This window comes from Hyla sarda, chromosome 7 (assembly GCF_029499605.1).
Source record: "Hyla sarda isolate aHylSar1 chromosome 7, aHylSar1.hap1, whole genome shotgun sequence".
NCBI lineage: Eukaryota > Metazoa > Chordata > Amphibia > Anura > Hylidae > Hyla > Hyla sarda.
This window is the reverse complement of record NC_079195.1, coordinates 82,348,357-82,373,503: the sequence shown is the minus strand read 5'-3', so window position 1 is coordinate 82,373,503 and position 25,147 is coordinate 82,348,357. Positions and strand designations below refer to the sequence as shown.

General features: G+C 39.5%; 1 protein-coding gene across 3 annotated transcripts in view; it reads left to right on the top strand.

Moving 5' to 3' along the window:
* The window catches only part of ARID5B (AT-rich interaction domain 5B), a 338,170-nt gene that overhangs the window by 107,456 nt on the left and 205,567 nt on the right, over window positions 1-25,147 (top strand). For 2 of the 3 annotated variants that reach the window (XM_056529838.1, XM_056529839.1), the window contains exon 3: window positions 6,136-6,334. The exons of the other annotated variant lie outside the window; for it this stretch is intronic. In XM_056529838.1, the coding sequence (XP_056385813.1) occupies window positions 6,163-6,334 (172 nt within the window). In that variant the 5' untranslated portion in view covers window positions 6,136-6,162. The remainder of the gene's footprint in view (window positions 1-6,135; window positions 6,335-25,147) is intronic. 3 annotated transcript variants of the gene reach the window in all.

Genomic DNA, 25,147 nt, shown 5'->3' with positions numbered 1-25,147 from the left:
GGGCATGCTCGGAGTTGTAGATTTGCAGCATCTGGAGGTCCGCAGGTTGAAGACCATTGAGGGGATTGACAGGTGGTGATGATGAAGGGGGGGGGATGATGACAGGGTGATGATGACGGGGGTGAAAATAACAGGGTGATGATGACGGGGGTGTTAATGATGGGGGTCTGGATGATGACAGGGGGGGTGATGACAGGGGGGATGATGACAGGGGGGGATAATGACATGGGGGATGATGTATTTCCCACCCTAGGCTTATAGTCGAGTCAATAACTTTTCCTGGGTTTTTGGGGTGAAATTAGGGGCCTCGGCTTATATTCGGGTCGGCTTATACTCGAGTATATACGGTAGTCCAAAACATCTGCATTGCTGAAGGTTGCCTATGCCTGGTATACAAGAATTCCTAGAGACTTGATTCAGCGGGTTTTACCATGCTTACATTATAGGATTCGCACAAATAGTAAACCTTTTATTTCAATATGAAACGAAGCCCAGTTCTTGCTTTTCCTCTTCGGGAACATGGACTGATGTGAGTGATGATAAACTTGTGTACAGTGCTGTGAAGTATGTTGGCACTGTATAAATACATTATTATTAAATTATTATTAGAAAATATTATTATAATGTTGTTATTGAAAGTGCATCGATTCCAGCTTGGAAGCTTTCTGATAATAATTTTCAGCCTTTGTTTTGCTGATGGTTTGGCAGGGCGACTGCCAGGAATTACAAAATGCTTAAAGGGATATTCCAGCAACTCTAAGGGGCTCCTGTTTGCCACCGGTAACATTTTGTACCCCTAAGAACTTAGCACCTTTTTTCTTTTTCTTTTAATTTTAGGGGTAAATTCGCACTTTAGCTACAGTATAATCTTGGAGCATTCCAGACAGGATGGTTTTATCATTTAATGGAGTATTCCCATGTTGCAAGGTTATAATATTGTTTAATATTCTTCTATTACCTCCGTGCACCGCTTTGTCATGTTTTCATGTGCAGAACTGACACCCAAAAGTGCTGGGCTTGTTATTTTACTGTTGACATTGACCTTTCTCAGCATTCCATGGGGCCAGAGACAATATGTCATAAGTCCAATGGTCTCCAGGCAGTGTGGCTATGCTGCAGTGGGTGGGTGGATGGCATCACTTCAATGGCCAATGTAAAATTCCCAAAAATGTTATATCTTGTACATCTTGGCAAAACATTAATCTTTGTAATATACTTAATAAAAAATGAATTTCCTCTTTATAGAACTCATGGCTTAAATACCACTAGGGGTCCCCATACTGTCTAGAACATAATCCTGCCCTGCTGCTGCATCATCTTTGTCAAAGTTCAGGAAGTGAGGGTTCTAGCACTCCTCTGTGCTCACTCCTGTCCTGTCAGACTGCAGCATGAAAACAGCGAGGAGGGGGTTACAGAGCAGCTTGCAGTGATTGGATTAAGAGACGCAGTACAACACAGCAGACTCAGGGAGGAAGTGAATGTATGGTAATCTCAGTGCCTGCCTCAGACATGCCCCTTCCTAAGCAGTGAATGTCAGAATGAGTGAGCAGAAGAAGGGATACATTTGTGATCCAAATACAGAAGCTAAACACATAAAAAGACATTTAAAGGATCTACATGATCTAGTGAGTAACATTTTAAGTAAATCCTTTCAATCCTGCTGTCTACCCACAGACTGCAGGGTAATCACGTCCTCTGGAGACCATGGGACTTTTGACTCTGGCCACATGGAATACTGGGAAAAGTCAGAGGCAACAGTAAAATAACAAGTCTTGCACTACAGCACTTTCGGGTATGGGTTCTTTGCATGAAAATGCTGCAAAGCTGTGTACGAAGGTAATAGAAGCATGTTAAACAGTATTATAACTCGGCATCATGGGCTTAAAGGCTGTAGAAAACATTTCCTGGAATACCCCTTTAAATGTTGAGGCGGTACATTGGAGCACCATTTCATTCTATCTTTACCATACTACCTATAATTCATGCTTACATACAAAGCCTTGGAATGCTTAAATGCCCTTTGGTTAAAATTTAAATGCAAGTACTTTTAGGAGAATTATCATTTAAGAAAAAACTCCTAATGAAAAGCACCCCATGTATAATCAGGCCTTTCTTAGTGTTTGGCAGGTATCATTACCTATTCATCAGATTAAATCTTCTCTTGTGCCATATCTGGGGGGCAGAATAATATAATAATAGAAATGTTAGAGCGTGATAGGGGTTTTGTGAAACCATCTTGAATAGAACGTCAAGTCATTGGAGTATTTATTTTCAGGTTAGGCATCGCATGTGTTTTTAAGTGAAAATATTTACGGAAAATGAATACATTTTTGTTGCGTGCATGTTACACTTCATTGTTGTTAGCTCTGCTTACCTTCCATATACAGTATATTGATATTAAGCAGATACATTGAATTAAAGGGGTAGTCCAGTGGTGAAAAACGTATCCCCTATCCTAAGGATAGGGGATAAGTTTGAGATCGCAGGGGATCCGACCGCTGGGGCCCCCTGCGATCTCTCTGTACGGGGGCCAGGCTCTCTCTGGCCAGATAGCGGGTGTTGACCACCGCACAAAGCGGTAGCCAACACGCCCCCTCAATACATTGCTATGGCAGAGCCGGAGATTGACGAAGGCAGCGCTCTGGCTCTGCCATAGAGTTGCATTGAGGGGGCGTGTCATCCACCGCTTCGTGCGGAGGTCAACAGGCCCCCTTCCCGCGGGCTGTCGGGGCCCCGTACAGGAGATCGCGGGGGGCCCCAGCGGTCAGACCCCCTGCGATCTGCAATTTATCCCCTATCCTTAGGATACGGGATAAGTTGTTCACCACTGGACTACTCCTTTAATGATTCACAACTCTGTTGGCTCTCTAAATCAATGTTTCTCAACCAGGGTGCATACTGCTGTTGCAAAATTACAACTTCCATCATGCACGGAAAGCCAAAACCCAGAATCTAGAGCAATGTTTTTCAACCAGTATGCCTCCCACTGTTGCAGAACTACAACTTCCAGCATGCCTAGGCAGCCAACAAAATTGAATAATAACATGTCTTTTGCAACTTTAGGGTGGACTATTCTTTTCATGCAGTGCACTTTTTGGTAGAAAAAAGATGAGAAATTATCTTAACTTTGTAGGTCCATATGATTACAACAATACCCAATTTATATAGGGTTTGTTTTATTTTTTTAAACTCTGCTTAAAATTGTCCTCTTCTGACCCCTATAACATTGTCCTCTTCTGAGCCTGCTTCATAGACCGGCCGCAGGGCATAGATATAGGGGTTTAGATGACCAGTTTGATAGATGCTTCATTGTCAGAATCACCCCACGAACTACAGATCATATTAACCATTGGACAAGGGGCCTACACAAGGAGAACTTTTCTAACTTTCCTTATCAAACTATAGGATAGAAATGTTTATTTTGCACGGTGTGTTATAGGTGGTGGACCGGCTAAGATTGCTTCTTTCGCATAGGCATATAAATGTCATAGGATGACATGTTATGGTTGTCCATTCATTTAACCATTATTCATTTATATTTGATTCCACATATGTAGGGGTTCAAATTTCAGCTACGAGCCTACAATTAAAGGGGTAATCCAGCATTTTTTTAACATTTATTTCTCCTGTATGCCTGGGCTGCAGCTTCAAAAATGCCAGCAGCGGGCCCCCCGCGATCTCCCTGCAGCACCCGCATTCTATGCGGGTTCTGAATCTTCAGATTCGGAAACCTCCGGGTTTCCGGGACTGGGGACGTGACGTCACGCCACGCCCCCTCCATTCATGTCTATGGGAGGGGGTGTGACGGCTGTCATGATAGACATGAATGGAGGGGGCATGGCGTGACGTCACGTCCCCAGTCTCGGAAACCAGGAGGTTTCCGAAACTGAAGATTCAGCAGCCACATAGAATGCGGGTGCTGAAGGGAGATCGCTGGGGTCCCAGCAGTGGGCCCCCCGCGATCAGACATCTTATCCTTTGGATAGGGGATAAGATGTTTTTGCCCGGAATACCCCTTTAAGAAAACTTACCTCCGGCTGCTCCCCTGGTGCCACCGATATCGGTTTCCTGTTCTCCGGCTCCTGTCTTCTTCCGCATTCTGAGACCTGACACGTCAAACTGTGGTCACCTACAGTTGCATCGACAGATGCAGCGATCTCCGGCCTCGACCGTTGATATACTGAGTGATGGGCACCAGTTATATCACACTGCCTCTCAGTGTATCACTGGCCAAGGTGGAACATTGCTGCGGTTGTCGATTAGGTGACCGCAGTGTGACGTATCGGGCCCCAGAATGTGGAAGAAGACTGGGGCAAGAGAAGGGGAGACCGATATCGGCAGCACTGGGGAAGTGTCAGGAGGTAGCCCGAGCATATAGGATAATAAAAAAATATATATTATAAATTATCTGATATGGAATTTACTACATGAACTTTTGCCTTTATTGTCTGAAAAGTAGGTTGCGCAAGTTCCCAAAGTAAAAAAGAAAAAAAAAAAAAAAAAAAGCTAAGAAATGACAATACTAAAATAAACCAGGACAATAGTTTTTGACCTAAATTGTGAGCTTTTATAAAACTGCTGAGTAAAAACATGTTAAGTCTGCAGATTATAAGTTACTGTGGTGAATTGGAAATGGGGCATGCTGTGCGAGAATGATTACATTCTAGATATATAGCAAGGTATAATTAAATAGCATTTACTTGTCCTGCAGAATATGACACATGTTCTATCATGCCTGGCACACATTATCTCTCTGTTTACAGCACAAGTTATCCTGGAAGAAATCATTTCAATCATTCAGCATTACTTTAATGAACAGACTTGTTTAAGTGTGACAACTGTGTGTACGCTCTAAATATCTTCTTGTATTTCTTCAATGGAACGATCCTGCGACCGCATGCAGCAACATGTAACACATCCTTCATATAGCCGTCAGGCTGGGTCACTGCATAATAGCATAATAATACCACGTAAAGAAGATAAATAATACTTGCCGTATAAAATATAATTTCAGCTCTAAGGGCTCGTTCACAAGAAGGTATTTTTTTTCTAAAAACTCGCAGCGGATCTCCCGCTGCGAGTTTGAAAAGGGGCGGGGAGCAGGAAATTGCACTGTGCATTTTTGTTACATGAACTTTCTTAGAGGGATGGGAGTTCACCAGGCAACATAAGAATTGCATGTTAAAGGGGTACTCTCCTGGAAATCTTTTTTATTTTTAATAAACTGGTGCCAAAAAGTCAAACAGATTTGTAAATTACTTTTATTTAAAAATATTAACCCTTCCAGTACTTATCAGCTGGTGTATGCTCCACAGGAAGTTCTTTGGTTTTGAACTTCCTTTTTGTCTGACCAAAGTGCTCTCTGCTGACACCTCTGTCCATTTTAGGAACTGTCCGAAGCAGGATAGATTTGCGATTGGGATTTGCTTCTACTCTGGACAGTTCCTGACATGGACAGAGGTGTCAGCAGAGAGCATTGTGGTTAGACAGAAAGGAAATTCAAAAAGAAAAGAACTTTCTCTGGAACATACAGGAGCTGATAAGTACTGGAAGGGTTAAGATTTAGATTTTAATAGAAGTAATCTACAAATATGTTTAACTTTCTGGCACCAGTTGATTTAAAAGAAAAATGTTTTCCAGTGGAGTACCTCTTTAAAAACACAACAAAAACGTACAGTGTAAACACATTTTTCAATATGGGTGTACATCAGTGAATTGGTGAAGGCATCGACAGGGTATCTGTGTCTGTGTCTATTAAATGGTATTCTGAATTGTTTTCAGCAATTTTAACTTCATATTTAATGTGGTGTTGAGATGTGTGTAGCACTCTAAAGTTCCTTGCATTTCCTTTTTTGTTAGGTAAAGATAGCGTTTTTAGGTTGATGAAAAAGAACAGGAAATAAAGGCTGAGGAAGTTGCCTTTTTAAAGATTGTACATTTAAAATGACACAAGGGGGTTAATGCCGTATCCACATTGTATTATATTATTTGACATTCTCAGAAGTTATAGTCATTCCTATAGTATTTAAATAGGCACTCTCATTTCTACAAGCTTCGCATACTGTAAATTACCCAAATATATGAAACTTTGTAATGTATGTAATGAGAAAAAAAATGCCTTTTTCTTATCTTTAGGCATTTTAACCTGCCCTCCCCCAACTCATGATTTTCTCTGAAAAACTGCTCAAAGCTGTCCTGAGGGGCAAGATGAACTGGCAGCTCACTGAGGGATCAGTTACATGCTGCCCATACAAGTCTATGGAAAAGGGAGGTGGGAGAGGAGGGGACAGTAGCTTGGGAGAGACAGAAGGTAACAGAGACTGCAGAGCTTACAGTGAGTATTAGATCCCATCCCTTTATTTTTAGTTTAGACTCCCCAATACTGCTTTATAAGGTCATTGATGATGATGCTGCTTCTAAGGTTTCTAAGGTTGTGCTATAAAGATAAAGGGGAGCAGGACCGCCCCCTTTTTATGTGCTGTATAGGAGACGTCATAGAGGCTAGGTTTCACCCATTAGCTTTGGAACAATTGAAATTAAAGTAAACAAAGTACAAAGGGACATCAGCCAGATATTGGGATAAGGATAAAAAAAACACAATTTAAAGGGGTATTCCAACCCCAGAAAATATTACAAAGTGATAAAAATTGTGTGATAAAAATTGTCCCATAATTTTGCAACATACTATTGGTCTAAAGTAAGCCATCCAGGAGGTGGTGTAAGGAAGTGTCTAACGTGTCTAGCTAGATGCACCACTGATAATTTTAATACAATTTCTGCCACCCTAGCCTAGCTTTAAAGGGGTACTCCCGTGGAAAACTTTTTTTTTTTTTTAGATCAACTGGTGCCAGAAAGTTAAACAGATTTGTAAATTTCTTAATCCTTAATCCTTCCAGTACTTTTTAGGGGCTGTATACTACAGAGGAAATGTTTTTCTTTTTGGATTTCTCTTATGTCACGACCACAGTGCTCTCTGCTGACCTCTGCTGTCCATTTTAGGAACTGTTCAGAGCAGCAGAAAAGACCCATAGCAAACATATGCTGCTCTAGACAGTTCCTAAAATGGACAGCAGAGGTCAGCAGAGAGCACTGTGGTCGTGATATAAGAGAAATCCAAAAATAAAAAAAATTTCCTCTGTAGTATACAGCCCCTAAAAAGTACTGGAAGGATTAAGATTTTTTAATAGAAGTAATTTACAAATCTGTTTAACTTTCTGGCACCAGTTGATTAAAAAAAAAAGTTTTCCACAGAAGTACCCCTTTAAGCTTTGTTTTAGACAGTAATAATACATTTGTCCTACTGTTCCTCTTTCCTTTGTTAACCCTTTAATGGGATTGCATTTTATGGTACTCCTTATTATGCCTGGTGACATTCCATGTGACCTTCAGTCCTGTCTTTTGAACAATACCAGTAAGACCAGTTCTGCTATTACTGACTCTGATTGTTGATATTATGTGTCCTTAAGATTATTGATATGCAGTACTAATGGGCACAGCTTATATATCATGATGAATGCTCTGCAAGGCTTCCTTATGTTTATTACCAAATATCTCCACTACACTATTCTATCATGTAATCTTCCACTGGCCTGTATTATTTACTGTTTATAGTATGTGACTATTTACTTTAAATAACCTGGTTACATTAAAAGCCTTTATATTATTATTATTTATTTATTTAATTATTTATGTATCTTTGTTTTATTTCTTTACAGGAATTTGTTTAGGAGAAAAATATATATAACATGCTCACTGTTATACAATGTATCCATCATAACCCATAAAACCTTTTACACCCCTAATGCTTTTTAACATAATTTAGTCACTTATTTGTAAACAAATTATGATTTATAAACAAAATATGATTTAGTGCTATTTGCCTTCATAACAGTGTAATAACATCACTCCCTTGCTGGACATTTATCAAACTGTAAAGAATATTCTTGTTACCCAACAGACTAAATGTGAGACATCTATGACTACTTAGGATGCTGTTTTTGTTATGACCCCCCCCCCCCCCCCCCATTCCCTGAACTGTATAGATTCATCACAAATAGCAAAGCATTCAAGAAAATGTTAACAATTGACCCATATGGCAGGTGATGTAAGAGGACCTGTTAACAATAAATGTTTACTATATTGTTAGATGGGCAGTAAATTTGTTGAAAGCTTGGGTCAGGGGGTGAGCCTATAAGGCTCATCACTTTCATGGGGTGTGATGATGGGCCTCCTAATCACACACCCTGAGCTTAGTATTCATATTTCATTGTGTAATAAAGTTCCTGCTCATTGGGCATTGGAAATCCATCATCATCATCATCATCATCATCATCATGAAAGTTCATCCTTGGTTAGGGGAGAATTGGGAGGGCACTATACACATGGAATTGCCAACCAGTCCCAGCTTGTCTTTAAAGAGTACCTGTCATATTCCACACACACAAAAAAAATTACATTACTCAGTACCTAATCCTGATAATGTACATATAATTTTAATGTGTCTAGCACCTATATTTCTCTCACAAATACATTCTATCTATTGCTCACTTGGCTTGTCATTCTCTGCTTTGGAGGAGGCGTGTCCTCACTCTGCATGACTCATCCTTCCTGAGTCTGCTGTGCTGTGCTGGGTCTCTTCATCCAATCACTACAGGCTGCTCTGTAACCAATCTGTTTTCTTGCTACAGTCTGTTAGGACAGAAGTGAGCACAGAGGAGTACTAGTCCCACCCTCACTTACTGAACTTTGTCCCAGCCTGTGTTCTGGATGGTATGGGGACCATCTTTCTTATAAGCCATTTCTATAAAAAGGAAATACATTTTTTTAAAGTATATTAGCAAGCAATGTTTTTGCCAAGATGAAACAACATATAAAAAGTTTTTAAAGGGGTATTCCAGGCCCAAACTTTTTTTTATATATCAACTGGCTCCGGAAAGTTAAACAGATTTGTAAATTACTTCTATTAAAAAATCTTAATCCTTCCAATAGTTATTAGCTTCTGAAGTTGAGTTGCTGTTTTCTGTCAAACTGCTTTCTGATGACTCACGTCCCAGGAGCTGTGCAGCTCCTATGGGGATATTTTCCCATCATGCACAGCTCCCGGGATGTGACATCATCATTGAGCAGTTAGACAAAAAACTTCAGAAGCTAATAACTATTGGAAGGATTAAGATTTTTTAATAGAAGTAATTTACAAATCTGTTTAACTTTCCGGAGCCAGTTGATATATATAAAAAAGTTTTTGCCTGGAATACTCAATCTGACAGTGCTCATTTAAATATTTAGTCATGCTGCTAGAAAATCCAGTAATATCTTTTATCTTGACAGTAATAAGGATGGTGTGACTCTTATGACGTGCCTGATGTGTGTTTTAAACCTTTTATTTTTTTATTATTGCTTAAAAACTCACATAACTTATTGTGGTTATTGTGTGTTTTATTATAACATAAGATTACCCATAACCCGTTACCTTTGAATATATAGTAGTAATAATACATGTTGTTTCCTTCAAGTCTTGTTAAGAGACTGTTCTGAACGTTGAACATCTGCAATATAACTTTGCAGCGGAGACATTAAATACCTCAGATCTTAACTTGTTAATGTGTTTAAGAAATTTCCAGTTAGAATGTCTGTAAAGTAAACATCTCCGTGTAACAGCACTTGTGTAACCTTTTGTTGTGTTTCCCTGTACACTTCTACATACTGAAAGCCCTGAAGGGATTATTTAATGTAGTATAGAATGGTGATTGTTGTAGCACATTCATCTGGCAGGTTATAGTGCTGGAGCGAGGCCAGGAAAATATAGCTTTATTACACACATTGACATTTAGATTTATTAGTTTTTTCCTCTGTTTCGTTGATTTCTCAGTGAATTTCTACGTTCTTTTTTTTTTTTTTTCTTCATCAGAGAGCCTGGTGGGGAGCGGTCTGTACCAGCTGACTTACAGTACTAACCATTTCTCAAAATAACCACCGCAGCACAATAATGTTGTGTCATTTACGTCACTGCATGTTTTTATTTGATGGTCTGTATTGTGTTCAGTTTGTAGCTTTCTTAGAAGATTGTGCATCGGGTCTTTCTCTTTCTTAGGTCTGTGGTTCCATCACCATTACCTCGTGTAAACTCAGAGTGAAACTTCCTGATGCGTAGTAGATCTATCTGCCTTTCTATTCCATTTGTGTTTTGTTATTTTCTGCTCAGTTATTTAGAGCCGTTACAGAAAACCCTACAAGAGTGGCTTTTTTTTTGTTTTACTAAGTAACATTTTTATTTTATGTTTTTTCCATTTTTCCATTCAGATAACATAGATGAAGTGATGTGAATGAATTTTCATTTCCATTTCCTGATGATCAAAAACATGTTTGTCTGACTATGCCAAGAGCAATTTGTTCACACTTTCTATTTGATAAATATTTAAAAGGAAAAAAAAATGACATTCTATTTTAAAATCTCAGCTCTGCTGTACATTTGGGTGCTAAAGTGTTACTGCGGGAAAGCCTAAAAAATGCTGTTCTTGCCTGAAAAAAGAAATCACTTTCAACTCCATAAAATATTATGTATGTGGGGAAAGAAAAAAATTGCACATTATGAAGTAATAAGTAGAGATGAGCAAAGTTACAGTGATTCGATTCGTCACGAACTTCTCGGCTCGGCGGTTGCTGACTTTAGCCTGCATAAATTAGTTCAGCTTTCAGGTGCTCCGGTGGCTGGAGACTCTCTCCTAGGACTGTATCCACCTTTTCTAGCCCACCGGAGCACCTGAAAGCTGAACTAATTTATGCAGGATAAAGTCAGCAACCGCCGAGCCGAGAAGTTCGTGACAAATCAAATCACTGTAACTTTGCTCATCTCTTGTAATAAGCACAGATAAGAGGCACATAAGGCAACAATTAAAAACAAACTCTTTAAACTTTGCAAAATAGGATTTATCGTTACATGCATTTATGCGTGAACCACCATGTGGTACAGATCTGTGATACGGTGTTTTTCTACCATGTATTTTGTGAAAATGCGCACAACAAACAATTGTGGCAGCCATTACATAATATATTATAAAGGTATTGTCTCCTAAAAGCAATGCCTCAAGAAGGAACCACGTGGCAATAAGGCCATAAAGGTGAATCCTTCCACTTAAAAAATATATATATACAAATATACACGATCAGCAAAAATGTTAAAGTGTAATATACATTGGTTATAAAATGTGAATATTTTTTTGGATAAAAAAATGATGTCCCTGAAGCTGTTACCTGTGTGTCTCTATGAGGAGACCAAATACAGGAAGTGTGGGCAGGACAAGTAGGGCTCTGTGCAAGCTTATGGGTTGTCAATCATCCTGTTGTGTGAGCCGGAAGCCTCACTATACAGAGCCCTTCTTGCCCTCAGTGTACAGTGCACATTTTTTAACCAATGTATATTACAAATATACATATAATGGTATTATTGAAGTTATTTAAAAGGTTTTTGTTGACGACCGGTACTTTTAAGTAGGGCTGGGTGGTATACCGGTTCCTACCGAATACCAAAATTTTTGGGCTGCAAGATATGAATTTTTCCCCATACCGCAATACCGGTTGGGCCCCTCCCCCTTGGGAAGGAATTATCAGCCCAGCGCAGCGCTGTCCCCACATCGGGGAACTAATCATACATGACCCGCCAGCTCTGTTCTACTCCCCCCACCAAATCATGTGACCCGCCAGCGTTGTTCTGCTCCCCCCACCAAATCATGTGACCCGCCAGCGCTGTTCTGCTCCCCCCCACCAAATCATGTGACCCGCCAGCGCTGTTCTGCTCCCCCCACCAAATCATGTGACCCGCCAGCACTGTTCTGCTCCCCCCCAATTAATTATCAGCCCAGCGGAGTACTACTCACATATGTCACCCGCAAACACTGCCCTCCTCCTCTTTGTTGGGGGCCACCGGCGCTGGAACTCACTGTACGCCAGTGGTCTCCAACCTGCGGACCCCCAGATGTTGCAAAACATCAACTCCCAGCATGCCCGGCATAAGGATACAGCGTACAGCAGTGCTTGCGGGTGACATATGTGAGTAGTACCCTGCTGGACTGATAACTCATTGGGGGGGAGCAGAACAGTGCTGGCGGGTAACATGATTTGGTGGGGGGAGCAGAAAAGCGCTGGTGGGTCACATGATTTGGGGGGGGGAGCAGAACAGCGCTGGCGGGTCACATGATTTGGGGGGGAGCAGAACAGCGCTTGCGGGTCACATGATTTAGGGTGGGGGTGAAAGAAATACCGTTATATACCGTGGAACCGCCATAAGTTACATAAGTTACCGTGATACACATATTTGGTCATACCGCCCAGCTCTACTTTAAAGTCTGATATTCAGTAGGTCCACCTAGATGTATAAAAGAATAAAAATCCTCTTGTATCCCCCTAAAATCCCTTTTGGTATGACAAATAGTGATAGCATTTTAACACTTCTTACTTAGTACTTCAACCCTTCCAGTTCCCCCATGAGAAATAGGTCCTCCCGGAAGTACTTGACTAGTCAAATTGAAATTATTTTACTAAGAATATGAAACTCTTAACTTCTTTGCTCACAGTCATTTCATATTCAAAATAATCAACTAGTTTTATACTGGAGAATCTGATGCCAAAAAAAAAAAAAAGAGAAATGATAAATTTAACATTTCAAGAATACTTCCCATTTACTGTAAAAAAAAATAGTTTTCTTGCTGAAGTTGCTACAGAATGTTTAGCTGTACCCATTTTTAGGAAATCACCGGTCTTTAAAGCCTGATTATGCCCTTGACACACTGGGCAAGCCTGCTGCTCTTGGCAGAGTTGTGGTCACACTTTGAAATATGTGCCAGACTCTTTCCTGCAGTGCCTGTGACTCTCTGGGAACACTGCTATGCTGGGATCTAACATCATTCAGAAGGTGGGAGTAAGAACGTACATTGAGATGCTAGTAAAATACTTAAATAAGTGATTGATTTTATAGCAAATATGTTCCCTGTGAAGAGCTCTTTGTAGAAGTCATTTCCTCCTTTTGTTGTGATTAAATGTCTCTTTGCAGAAACTGTTTCTTAGGAATTTCATTGGCCAATCCTTGAATCAAAGAAAAAAAATAAAAAAAAGTCTGTGTGTGTGAAGAAATGTTGTTTTGGGGGTGCTGCATAAATTTATATTGATCTGCATTTTTGTGGTTGGAGAACACACGGTGGAAAATGCAGTGACATTAAAGGGTACCTCTCGTCAAAAAAACTTTTGATATATTATAGATTAATGTATGCAGAATAACTTTACAATTGCATGTTATTAAAAATATGCTTCTTTCTATTTAATTTTCCACTTTGAAGAAATGACCACTAGGGGTCTCCCTACCAGTCTTGGCAGCAAGCATTTCAGACTCATGCTGGAGTCCTAAACACTACGAGCTGCCAGTCTGCTTTGTTCACAAAGGAGAACACTCAGAGCTGCCAGCCTGCTTTGTTCACAGCCAAACAGGCTGTGAACAAAGCAGGCTGGCAGCTCTGAGTGTTTAGGACTCCAGCATGAGTCAGAAATGTTTGCTGACAGGACTGATCGGGAAAAATACAATAGAAAGAAGCATATTTTTCATTAACATGCTATTGGAAAGTTATTCAACATTCATTAATCTAAAATATATCAAAAGTTTATTTGATGAGAGGTACCCTTTAAAGGGGTATTCCAGGCAAAACCTTTTTTTTATATATATATCAACTGGCTCCGTAAAATTAAACAGATTTGTAAATTACTTGTATTAAAAAATCTTAATCCTTCCTGTACTTATTAGCTTTTGAAGTTTTCTGTCTAACTGCTCAATGATGATGTCACGTCCCGGGAACTGTGCATGATGGGAGAATATCCCCATAGGAACTGCACAGCTCCCGGGACGTGAGTCATCAGAGAGCAGTTAGACAGAAAATAACAACTCAACTTCAGAAGCTAATAACTATTGGAAGGATTAAGATATTTTTTTATAGAAGTAATTTACAAATCTGCTTAACTTTCCGGAGCCAGTTGATATATAAAAAAAAGTTTTGGCCTGGAATACCCCTTTAACATCTTTAAGATAAGCATCAGTGAGCTAGATAAGTGATGGTTTGTTTTCCTTTCAGTATGTTCTTGCAGTGAACCTTCAAGTACAGTGATCCCTCAACTTACAATGGCCTCAAAATACAATAATTTCAACATACAATGGTCTTTTCTGGACTATTGTAACTTGAAACCAGACTCAACATACAATGTTATGGAATCTGTGAAACGTGTCAATGGCTGGAAGAACCGACCAATCAGAATGGATATTTCACTGGTAAAACCCCTGTAGTCCGAAAGTGCATGCACTGACTGGTGTCTGGTAGCGCCCCCTACAGTACAGGGAGGTATTACATGTTCTGTACTACTCTTTACCTGTATTCCTAAAGTGCATGCACTAATTTGTGTCTGGTAGCGCCCCCTACAGTACAGGGAGGTATTACATGTTCTGCATTCTTCACCTGTATTACTGAAGTGTATGCACTGACTGGTGTCTGGTAGCGCACCCTACTGTACAGGGAGGTATTACATGTTCTGCACTCTTCACCTGTATTACTGAAGTGCATGCACTGACTGGTGTCTGGTAGTGCCCCCTACAGTACAGGGAGGTATTACATGTTCTGTACTACTCTTTACCTGTATTCCTAAAGTGCATGCACTAATTTGTGTCTGGTAGCGCCCCCTACAGTACAGGGAGGTATTACATGTTCTTCACTCTTCACCTGTATTACTGAAGTGTATGCACTGACTGGTGTCTGGTAGCACCCCCTACAGAACAGGGAGGTATTACATGTTCTGTACTACTCTTTACCTGTACCAGGGTTAGCTGCTCCTTTGGACATCAGGTGAGGGAGGCTCCATTTTCCTTTTTTTTTTTTTTTAGGACATTGCGTGTTCTGTACAGGACCCTGAAGAAGCTTCTGTCCTCTACATAGACCAGTGTTTCCCAAAGAGGGTGCCTCCAGCTGTTGCAAAATTACAACTCCCAGCATGCCCGGACAGCCGAAGGCTGTCCGGGCATGCTGGGAGTTGTAGTTTTGCAACAGCTGGAGGCACCCTGGTTGGGAAACACTGACATAGTAATTTACAGCACCCAGCAGCTCTTTCTTACTATTATATATAAGGATTTGCTTTATCTATATTAGTTATCTACTTATTTATCTTTAATCCTCACTTTTTCCTATTTTTTGGACGACATTTTGGTGGCTTCAGAACCAATTACCAGGTTTCCATAGAGTTCTGGTCTCAACATACAATGGTTTCAACATACAATCGCCGTCCTGGAACCGATTAATATTGTAACTTGAGGGACCACTGTATAACCTAATATTTTCATTTTGTTTTACTCTACCTCCTGCACATTCTGTACTTTACATTTGCGTTTTGATTTAGTTTTATCATTTTAAATCTTTAAATAATGTATGGCAAGTTTTAGCAAATAAAAGTCAAATTCACGCTTATTCTATCGGCTACATAAAAACTGTTTATTTTTGTCTTTAATTTGATTTACTTTGATATAGTATCAACATATTTTCATATAGTTACACATTGTATCCACTCACATCACTACCTATACCCAGCAGGGCTTACAGTCTAATTTCGCTTACATATTCATATACAATAGATATTTTAAGATTCATCTGTATACGGTATTTAAAAAATATGCCCTTTGAAATCTTTATCCTTTTTGTCTCTCAGATCCATTACTTTTTTTTTCTATTAGTCATGGTAAAAACCATTAGTATGTAATCCATACCACCTATAATACGACACTGTCTCAAATTTCCTACCTAGCCCAGTATCAATATATCTAAGACATGCTATGACATGTTTTGTACTCTTTGAAGCTTAGAGTATAGGGGGAGCAAGAGCTATAACTTGAACTTGTCACCGGTGTACCCATAGAGAGCAATATATAACAAATTTTTTGTAATGTAAAACAGTGTGGACCACTATCATTAAATCCTTGTCTTTTTTGCATGCTAGCTTCATATGGAAAAATGTACTCCACTGGCCAGCGTTTGGAACATTTAGTTCTTACATTGAGGGGGCGTGGCCTGACATCATGAGGGGGGCGTGGCCGACCTCCGCAGCGCGCGCACACAGCATTCGGAACTAAATGTTCCCAAAGGCTGGCCAGTGGAGTACCCTTTAAATACTTGGTTATTAATTACAAAGTTCACAGACACTTGTCCAGCTCACCAAAACCCCTCCAATGTGCACGGATCGGTGTCCAGCCAACACCCAATAGTGGAACAAAGAAGCAGTAGATCCAGCACTATTCTTAGCAGCTTTATTGTAACCCAGCACTCGGATAAAATCAGCCAATACATCAAACGTGCTTCGAGCTCATGCGCTCTTTTTCGGTGATCACCGAAAAAGAGCGCATGCGCTCGAAACGCGTTTGATGTATTGGCTGATTTTATCCGAGTGCTGTGTTACAATAAAGCTGCTAAGAATTGTGCTGGATCTACTGCTTCTTGGTTATTAATTACTATGAAAATATGGATCTCATCTGAGTGTACTTACAGTAAACAGTATTTTATAGGAGTTCTCTGGTATTGAATTAGGGGATCCACCACTCAAGTTGGACCCCCACACATAAGGCAGTTCCAATTGCCAGCGGTGTATGATCGCTATGTTATCCAAAAATAAGGTCAAGGTCAGGAACAGGGTCAATAAAGTATCAAGAGCAGTGGTCAGACAAGAATGCACTCAATGCCTCCAGCCATTCAGGAAGGGCCATGGCGGAAGTCAGAGCCAATTGCCTTGCAGGGGACTTTTCCACAGGAACTGGGTGGAGTAACGCATAACACATAGGTTAGAATGGTGTATCGTGTAACATAGTGTAGTGTCTGGTCATGCGCTGCTCTGAGCTGGCATTGATTTCAGCCATGATTTACACCAGTTAACCAAATCATATTAAATTTGAGTGTTCTGCAAAAACTTATTTATGCCAATTTGTAAATTCTTATTAAATAATCTTCATGGTCCTGTTTTATTAGAGCTGAGAGTAGCTATATAGAAAATAACTCACTTAAGAGGATAGAATTTAGCATGGCATTGTATTTCCTGAACAGCCCTTTAATTTAAAAGGGAACTATGTAATGCTTCTTTTCATCTGTGGGGGTGCTGCAGGGAAAATGAGCATCTGCTGCCAGATTCTTCCACAGATTAAAGCCGATCAGAAATTAGATATAAATATCTTTAACAAGTTTGTATGTTCTCCTTGTGCTTTTGTGGGTTTCCTCCCAGTACTTCAGTTTCCTTCCATACTTCAAAACATGCTGAAAGGTGAATTTAGATTGTGAGCCCCAATGGGAACCGGGGCCAATTTGAGTGTACATTTCTGCGGAATATGAGTGTACTACATAAATATAGAATGATACAGTGCACAGTGAAAAAAAAAAGCCCTGTAAGATATAGATATGACAAGATATCTTAATATAGAATTCCAATGTCCCTATTGCATTTGTGCTCTGTGTAGTCTCTGGCCATTGTAACATATGCAGCAGTAATAAAATTGCAGCAACCTTTGCTATGTTTAAAATGTCATGTTACTTATCTGCAAATATTAAAAAGTGATAGTCACCAGCTGTTTAAAGCTTTTTTTTCCCCATCTAGTTGCTATGATCACTAAGAAAGTAAAAAGCTTAGAGAAAGGAATGTCTAATGCAATAAACTAACTCAAGGCAACATAAATCACTTCAAGAGAACTTTGTATTGACACCATATCGCTTAAATACACTTTAAACAAGGTGTTTAGTTTCCTAACTCAAGCAAATTAATTCCTGTTCCTACAAATACCTGGACATTTCTTTTGAAAAGAATGAAGACATATTGTTTCGTCCAACATTTTTAATGCATCTCAAGGATCTTTAGTGCTGAAATCATTAAATGTTTGTTTCGATTGGCATCCGAACGCATTCACACTAATACGATTAAGAGAACCAAAGGGCAAAATATTTGGCAGATCGAGAAGTTGAGGTAATTAGGTACAGGAAGGAACATGCATCATTTTTCCATTTAGCTTCAAAGAATCTTTGTGTTCATAAAACTATACGAAGTTCTAACCGTGCATATGGGTTAGAAAACTTTTTGTGCAATTTTTTTTCAAGCTAGCTTTTCTATTATGTATGTATAAGTCAATCCCAAATACACCTAAAATGCTCAATAGCGCAATAGAAACTGCTGATGTGCAGCTTGTGTTTTTGAATATTATTTGCATATGGCAAGTATTTTAGGCATAAGACTTTTTAATATCCAGAATCGACATTAAATGATGATATTTAAAGGGGTTGTTAACAGTAGACAATCCAGTACAGCTAGAAGGGTCCTTCAAACATAATAAAATCTGCTTGGCCCTTCCCGCTGCCAATCACACCTGAAATCTATGGGCAACCTGGCAGCAAACATAGATTTTTTTTAACAGGTTATAGCCAGATACTGAATCAAGGTTTATCTGTTTCTAATTTCTTATTGAAATTTTGTTTACTTAAAGGAAAATGTTCATGCAGGACAACTTATCCCCTATCCAAAGAATATGTGATAAGTGTCTGATCGCTGGGGGTCCGACCACCGGTATCCCCCACGATCTCCTGCATGAAACCCTGGCTTTCTATGGGAGAGCATTTGAGTATCTCCAGCTCTCCCACAGAGATACATGGAGGGGGCACTTTGTGCGGGGTTCGACACGCTCCGTTCCTGGGGATTGCCAGGGTTTCGTGCAGGAGATCGTAGGGGAGTCCCAGCAGTCGGACCCCCCACGATCAGATACTTAAATTTTCTGCACAACAGTTCTTCTTTAATTTGTTTGTACATTATTAGGAGGGCAGCCATATTGTCAGAGCTTTCTGTACAGTGTTTAGAGATGCACTGTACAACAAGGGGACCATATTGACTTTTGTGGGGGTGTTTCTTAGACACGCTCTGTGACCTATGCAGAGGTCCTTGTGCAGGGAGGGAGGTAGGTGAGCTCTAACCATCACCTATGATTAATGGCCAATTCTTTGTTATCTATATAATTGTGTGGCCTTTCACTACAATCCTGTCTTTGAAAAGGAAACTGGAAAGTTTTCTCTACAGAACAGGAAGTTTCATCTTATTATTAAAGGGGTACTCCGCTGCTCAGCATTTGGAACAAACTGTTCCGAACGCTGGAGCCGGGAGCTCATGTCATCATAGCCCTGCCCCCTCAATGAAAGTCTATGAGTGGGTGGGTGGGGCGTGACATCACAAGGGGTGGGGCTATGAATGCTGAGCAGCAGAGTACCCCTTTAAACCTTGTGGACAAAATGAAAATTGCAAGATTTTAGGATTATTTTAAAATATTAAATAGTAAATATTAAAAAAGCATCACTAAAAACTCTTTAAAACATGTTTAGCATAAAAATTTATCTTTGGAGATACTTGTGGATGATATCATGGAAAAATAAGCTTTTGATGAAGGGAACTAGTCACTAGAGATTTTTCAGTAAGATTATTATTGGGATTGCCTAGTAGAACTAAAATAGTTTTATTAGGAAACAGAATAGCATTCTTGCAGTTACAATTCCTTTTAATGGCAAACAGAAGAAAATATATTATGTTAAACAGCAAGATCTTCATCAAGTATGGTATAGAAAAGTATCTAAAGATACAAAAGAACATCAAAACAACTCAATGAATTAGGAGAATAAACCCATAACGAGCTCAGAGATAAGCAGAGTGAGACTTTTATTGTTCCTAATTGATGTTAGTTTGTAAACCTGATGCCCCCACTATCTCTAGAGCAGATTCCTTAGATGTTGTAACATGACATAAATCCTTGCAACAAATTTACTTCTGTTAAGTGTGTCAAAGGCTATCATAAATCTGTATCTGTATCCAGACTATTATGTCTCTCTGGGATTCAAAATTGTGTTTTAATATAACTGCTTTCACATATTTTGGGTTGTGTCCTGGGCTACAAAAATGTTTTTAGCCACAACTCAGTGTGTTTTATTGTCTTTAATTGTGTGGTGTGAAACCTTTAAAGGGGTACTCCGTTGCTCAGCGTTTGTCACGCCCCCTCCCATAGACTTGCATTGAGGAGGAGGGACGTGGCATCATGAGGGGGCGGGGCTATGACATCACGAGCTCCCGGCGCCGGCTCCATCGTTAGGAACAGTTTGTTCCAAACACTGAGCAGCGGAGTACCCTTTTAAGTTTCTGTCCAGTTTCTCCAATGTAGAGAACCTTTACATGTAGGTGCATCTGATTACACCTGCTCTGTACATGTCCCAAGAATCTTAAAGTCTTTCACTGTGTTGTGAGTTTGTATCCAGTTGGTGGTTATTGTATGAAAACAGGTTTTGCAGCTGCTTGAATTGCAGGAATAGGTTCCTTTGTATCAGAAGGCAATAAACTCCTTTATCATCATGTTTCTCAAATTTGTAGGCTGTCTGTAACATAGCAGGGAAGAGTCTACGAGTATTACACATTCATACTTGTATAGTTTTTTTGCATTGTAAATATATATATATTTTTTTTACTAAATGAGAACTTACTGAGTTGTAGCACAGACTCAAAAACAATCCGGTTAACCTCAGGTCAGATATTCAGCCCGTTCTTGGGGTGTTGTATACAAAGAATCCACACCAATGGTGGTTCTGTTGGGGAGGGGACCTGTGGGGTTCATAGATTATTCAGTCTTGCTTGCCCTGTCAATTGCTGATTGCATTTCTTGCCAATAGTTTAAAAGGGTACTTCGGCATAAAAACATCTTATCCCCTATCTACAGCCGTTACGCCCGCTCCATTCATGTCTATGGGAGGAGGCGTGATGGCTACATACTAGCCGTCACTCCCCCTTCCATAAACATGAATGGAGGGAACATGGCCTGACATCCCGAATGCGGAAGCTCCAAGCTTCCGTGTTCCGGACGCCGCTGCTGCCGGCTCAGAGATTGCGGGGGTCCCACCACTTTGGATAGAGGATAAGATGTTTTTCAGCATAGTACCCCTTTAAGGACACCTTCTGTCCATCTTTAGTATTCATTATTTATCTTTTTTGGTAAGGATTCCTTTACCTTAGAGGATCAGGCTCCATGGATTCTTAGGCTTATGTATGTTGGAAACCATGTTGAATATTTTGGTTGAAAGGGTAGGTGATAAGATGTCTAATCATAGAGGGTCTGGCCGCTGGGACCCCCAGCGATCTCCGGGCGGCACCCTGGCGTTCTGAACATTTTTGTTCAGTATGCTGGGTTTGGGTGGCTGTAGTCGTGATATCACACCATGCCCCCTCCATTTCCAGTGGCCGGACCCCTGCCATCAAACATCTTATCCCCTATCCTTTGGATGGGGAAGAAGATGTCCAGGGGTGGAGTACCCCTTGAAGAGTAATTAGACTTATTTCAACTGGCTAACATGGGACAAACTTTTTTTTATAACAAGATGGCATGGTTTGCTGAATTGCTTGAATAAAAAAAGCTTCTTCCCATGTGGAAATAAATAGATCAAATTCATCTTTTAAATTATAACTGGGTTTATCCCAAGGTTGGTGAGAATATTCTATTCTGAAAACCACAGATGTTTTGAAGACATTAAACTTACATTTATTTTTCTGGTTACTTCTGCAAGATCTACTACATTACTTTGGCATCCTTTCCCCACTAATTACAACTTTTGGTTCAGAGTTATTTTTTTGTACGTTTAGTTTAAAGCCATGTATAAACTGGACACCTGTTTTTCCCTGCAGATGCAAGTTCAGAAGCCTTTAGGCAATTGTAAGAGTCTGTCTGGAAAAATAATACCTTCCATAGAACAGAGTGTATCTGAATGCAAATGTAAATAATTTCATGGTTTTGTGTGCGTATGTAAACCCAGTGTGTGTGTGATAGATGGGCGGTGGAAGGTTCTTTAGAAAAGGTTTGTGCTTAAATATTTGCATGCAGGAAAAATGCTCTTGAAAACACTCATTGGAGGTGCACCCGTTGCTTAAATACACAATGGAGACGATCACTTGGCTGACTGAACTAATAATATTCATAAGAAAGCAGCCCATGATTGAAAACATTTGGGTTGGAATCTTAGGTTACAAATTTTGGGTTGGAATCTTAGGTTACAAATAAATATAATAATCAGTGTCTTCATTCCTCCAACAATTAGCATGGTGGCTGAATAATAATAAAGTAATGCTCCATTGCTAGAGCTACTTTAAACTAGACTATTGCTTAAATGGGGTATTCCAACCTTAAACTTTTATTACATATCCACAAAAGATGGTATACATATCTGATAGATGTGAGTCCCATCACTGAGACCTGCAACTATCTCCATATCAGGAGTCCCTAACCCCCATCCTGTTCCACCTAAAATTTCTTCCGTTCTCTCTTTTTACTTCTGAGGGACTCACAAGAATAGCTGAAGTGGCAAGTGCATGACCAAGAGAATGGCAATGGCTAGGATCAGAGGTAACTCCAGTTCCAGCTATTTAACCGCTTAGATGCCACAATCAATATCAGCTGCATCATATAAGCTGTTAGCAAGGAGAACGACTAAGTCTGTCATTTGACTATGAGATGCCAAGCAGTTCTGCCATTTTGCCACGTCTATTATACCCTGCCAGTGTGTAATAGGATCAAGATCACAGCCCAGAACACTGGAATACATTACATGCAGTGCATTGTAATAGTGATCGCACCAATTAGTAGTTAAGGACAGTACCATAGTGGAGCTAAAAACTAAAAATCCCCTCTGAAAAAACAAGCCCCCAGCTAGGACCTTTCAAAGAAAAAACACATGGGTCTCAGAATATTCTGATACAAATAAAGTTGTTTTTTAAATGTTTTTAAAGTGTTTTTGAAAGTAGTAAGGGATAAGGACTATATATTTTATTTGAAAAAAAACTTTAAACTACCTCTTTGCTAGTAATTTGCTGATAACAGAGGCTAAGGAGTGAGCGTTAGACTTGAAAGAAGGGTTCCAGCAGAAAACGTTTATATTTAAACAATTGGTGATGCTGACGAATCCCTAGAACTGGCAAAATGTTCCACCACTACCACCAGTGCTGGCCATCATGAGGGAAAAGGGTTGACCACTTCTGCTTGCTTGTTTATACCGACAATATGTCCTTCCTATATGTAGTAGGGGTTACAAGAAAAAAGGAAAAAGAAAGCACAATATGTTTTTGTTGATGCGCAACTCGACTCGCTCTTTTGAAGAACCTGGGACCCCATTTTAGCAATGGGTGTGACAACAGCCAAATGCAGTGTGTGGGTGATATTTTTTTTTCTAAAATTTTTTACATGCATGCATGAAGTAAACCTATGCTTACACAGTGCTTCACAGTGTAACAAGAGACATTTAATGGATTTATCACTGTTTCTATATTTTACCATGAAACATGGAACAAAACTGCAGATTCACTTTAAAATTATGATAGTTATGCGAAAAATGTTTCTGGCTTAAACCGCAAATGAGCCAATGCAGATCTATTGTACCAGTTAGTTTACTCAAAAATTCTTAAAAATGACTGATCACTTGTTGTCAACTTATATAAAGCTGACAGTGTCCTGGGGCCTGTGAGGGATTAATTTAATTTGGGTTGGATTTGGCAGTCAGTTTTATATATCCTGAGCTGATGAGCCTCATGGGCCTATTATATTGTCTAAAAGCAAGAAACACAAAAAAAAGCAACAACCATGGGGGTGCTACGATTTATGAAAATATAGTATTTTTATTATTTTTTAAATTGAATTATTATTGTATTTACTATTCTTACAACGTCAAGGTTCTTAGCACAAGGCAACCTCACTTAGATGGGTAAGTACACGTAACCCATCTGAGTAAAATGGCAGAATTCTCTATATAACTAATGACTAATGTTTTTCAAAGTAATCTCAGTTAATGTTCAGCTAAATATATAGGAAAAACTCGAAAAATTTGAATATCGTACAAAGTTCATTTATTTCAGTAATGCAACTTAAAAAGTGAAACTAATATATGAGAGACTTATTACATGCAAAGCAAGATAGTTCAAACCGTGATTTGTCATAATTGTGATGATTATGGCTTACAGCTCATGAAAACACCAAAGCCCCCCAAATAACTATGATTTGGGAAGCCATGTCATCTGCTAGTGTTGGTCTACTGTGCTTCATTAAGTCCAGGGTCAACACATCCGTCCACCAGGAGATTTTGGAGCATTTCATGCTTCCATTCCTTTTAAATTGTATTACTGAAATTTTTTGAGTTTCACCTAAGGTAAAACTAGAAAGTTTTCGAACATACTCCACCCCCCCCCCCCCCCAGTGTTTGTAAAAACAACGACCATAATTCCTAATGGCCATTCAAATAATAAGCATGACAGAATAACAGAATAACTAAATCCGACCATAAAATTGACAGCAAATAGACAGCAGTTTGTGTCAGTTTATTAATTATTTTTTTTTTTACCATTGGCCTGAATAATGAACTCCTGTAGATAATTGAACTCCTGTAGAATAATTTGACTCCTGTAGAAATGAATGTGATTCTTTTATAAGGAAAAAAAATACTGTAAAAATGTGAAGCTAGTCTAAGAATTTGAGATTTTAATAAAAGTGCCAGAGGCTTTTAAATTACTTCCTTAATACCCTTGGCATTTTTTGAACATGGTCCCTGGTGGTGTAACTAGTGGCTATTTTTTCACCATCTTTGTAATTGCAAAATGATATATTGTTAGTATTTCTGAGGAAACACATTAGTAACATTCCAGCCACAGCACCATGTAATTTAACAAGGCTGCTGTTGTGTAAGTAAATTTCAAAATAATTCTAAAAAAATAAATTGTGGTAAAATTTTAAGCCATTGTCAGTGTCTTCTTGATTGACTATACTATTGTCAGTGTCTTCTTAAGATATATTTTGGACGTCTTTGCTCCCAGTAAGTGGTAGTGGTTATGGGAGGCAACGGAATAGTTCCACTGGGGCACAGCTGTTGTGTATTGTAGATAAGTAGTCTTTAGCCTGTGAGGCTGCCCTGACTGCATGTTGAGAGTAGTAGTTTTTGCATAGCTAATTACTGTTGGATCCCATTGCTGGAGATCAGTGGTTATCAACCTGCAGTTACGCGGACTGTAGCGGGATGTGCTTGGCAGAATCGGAGGGTACATTGTC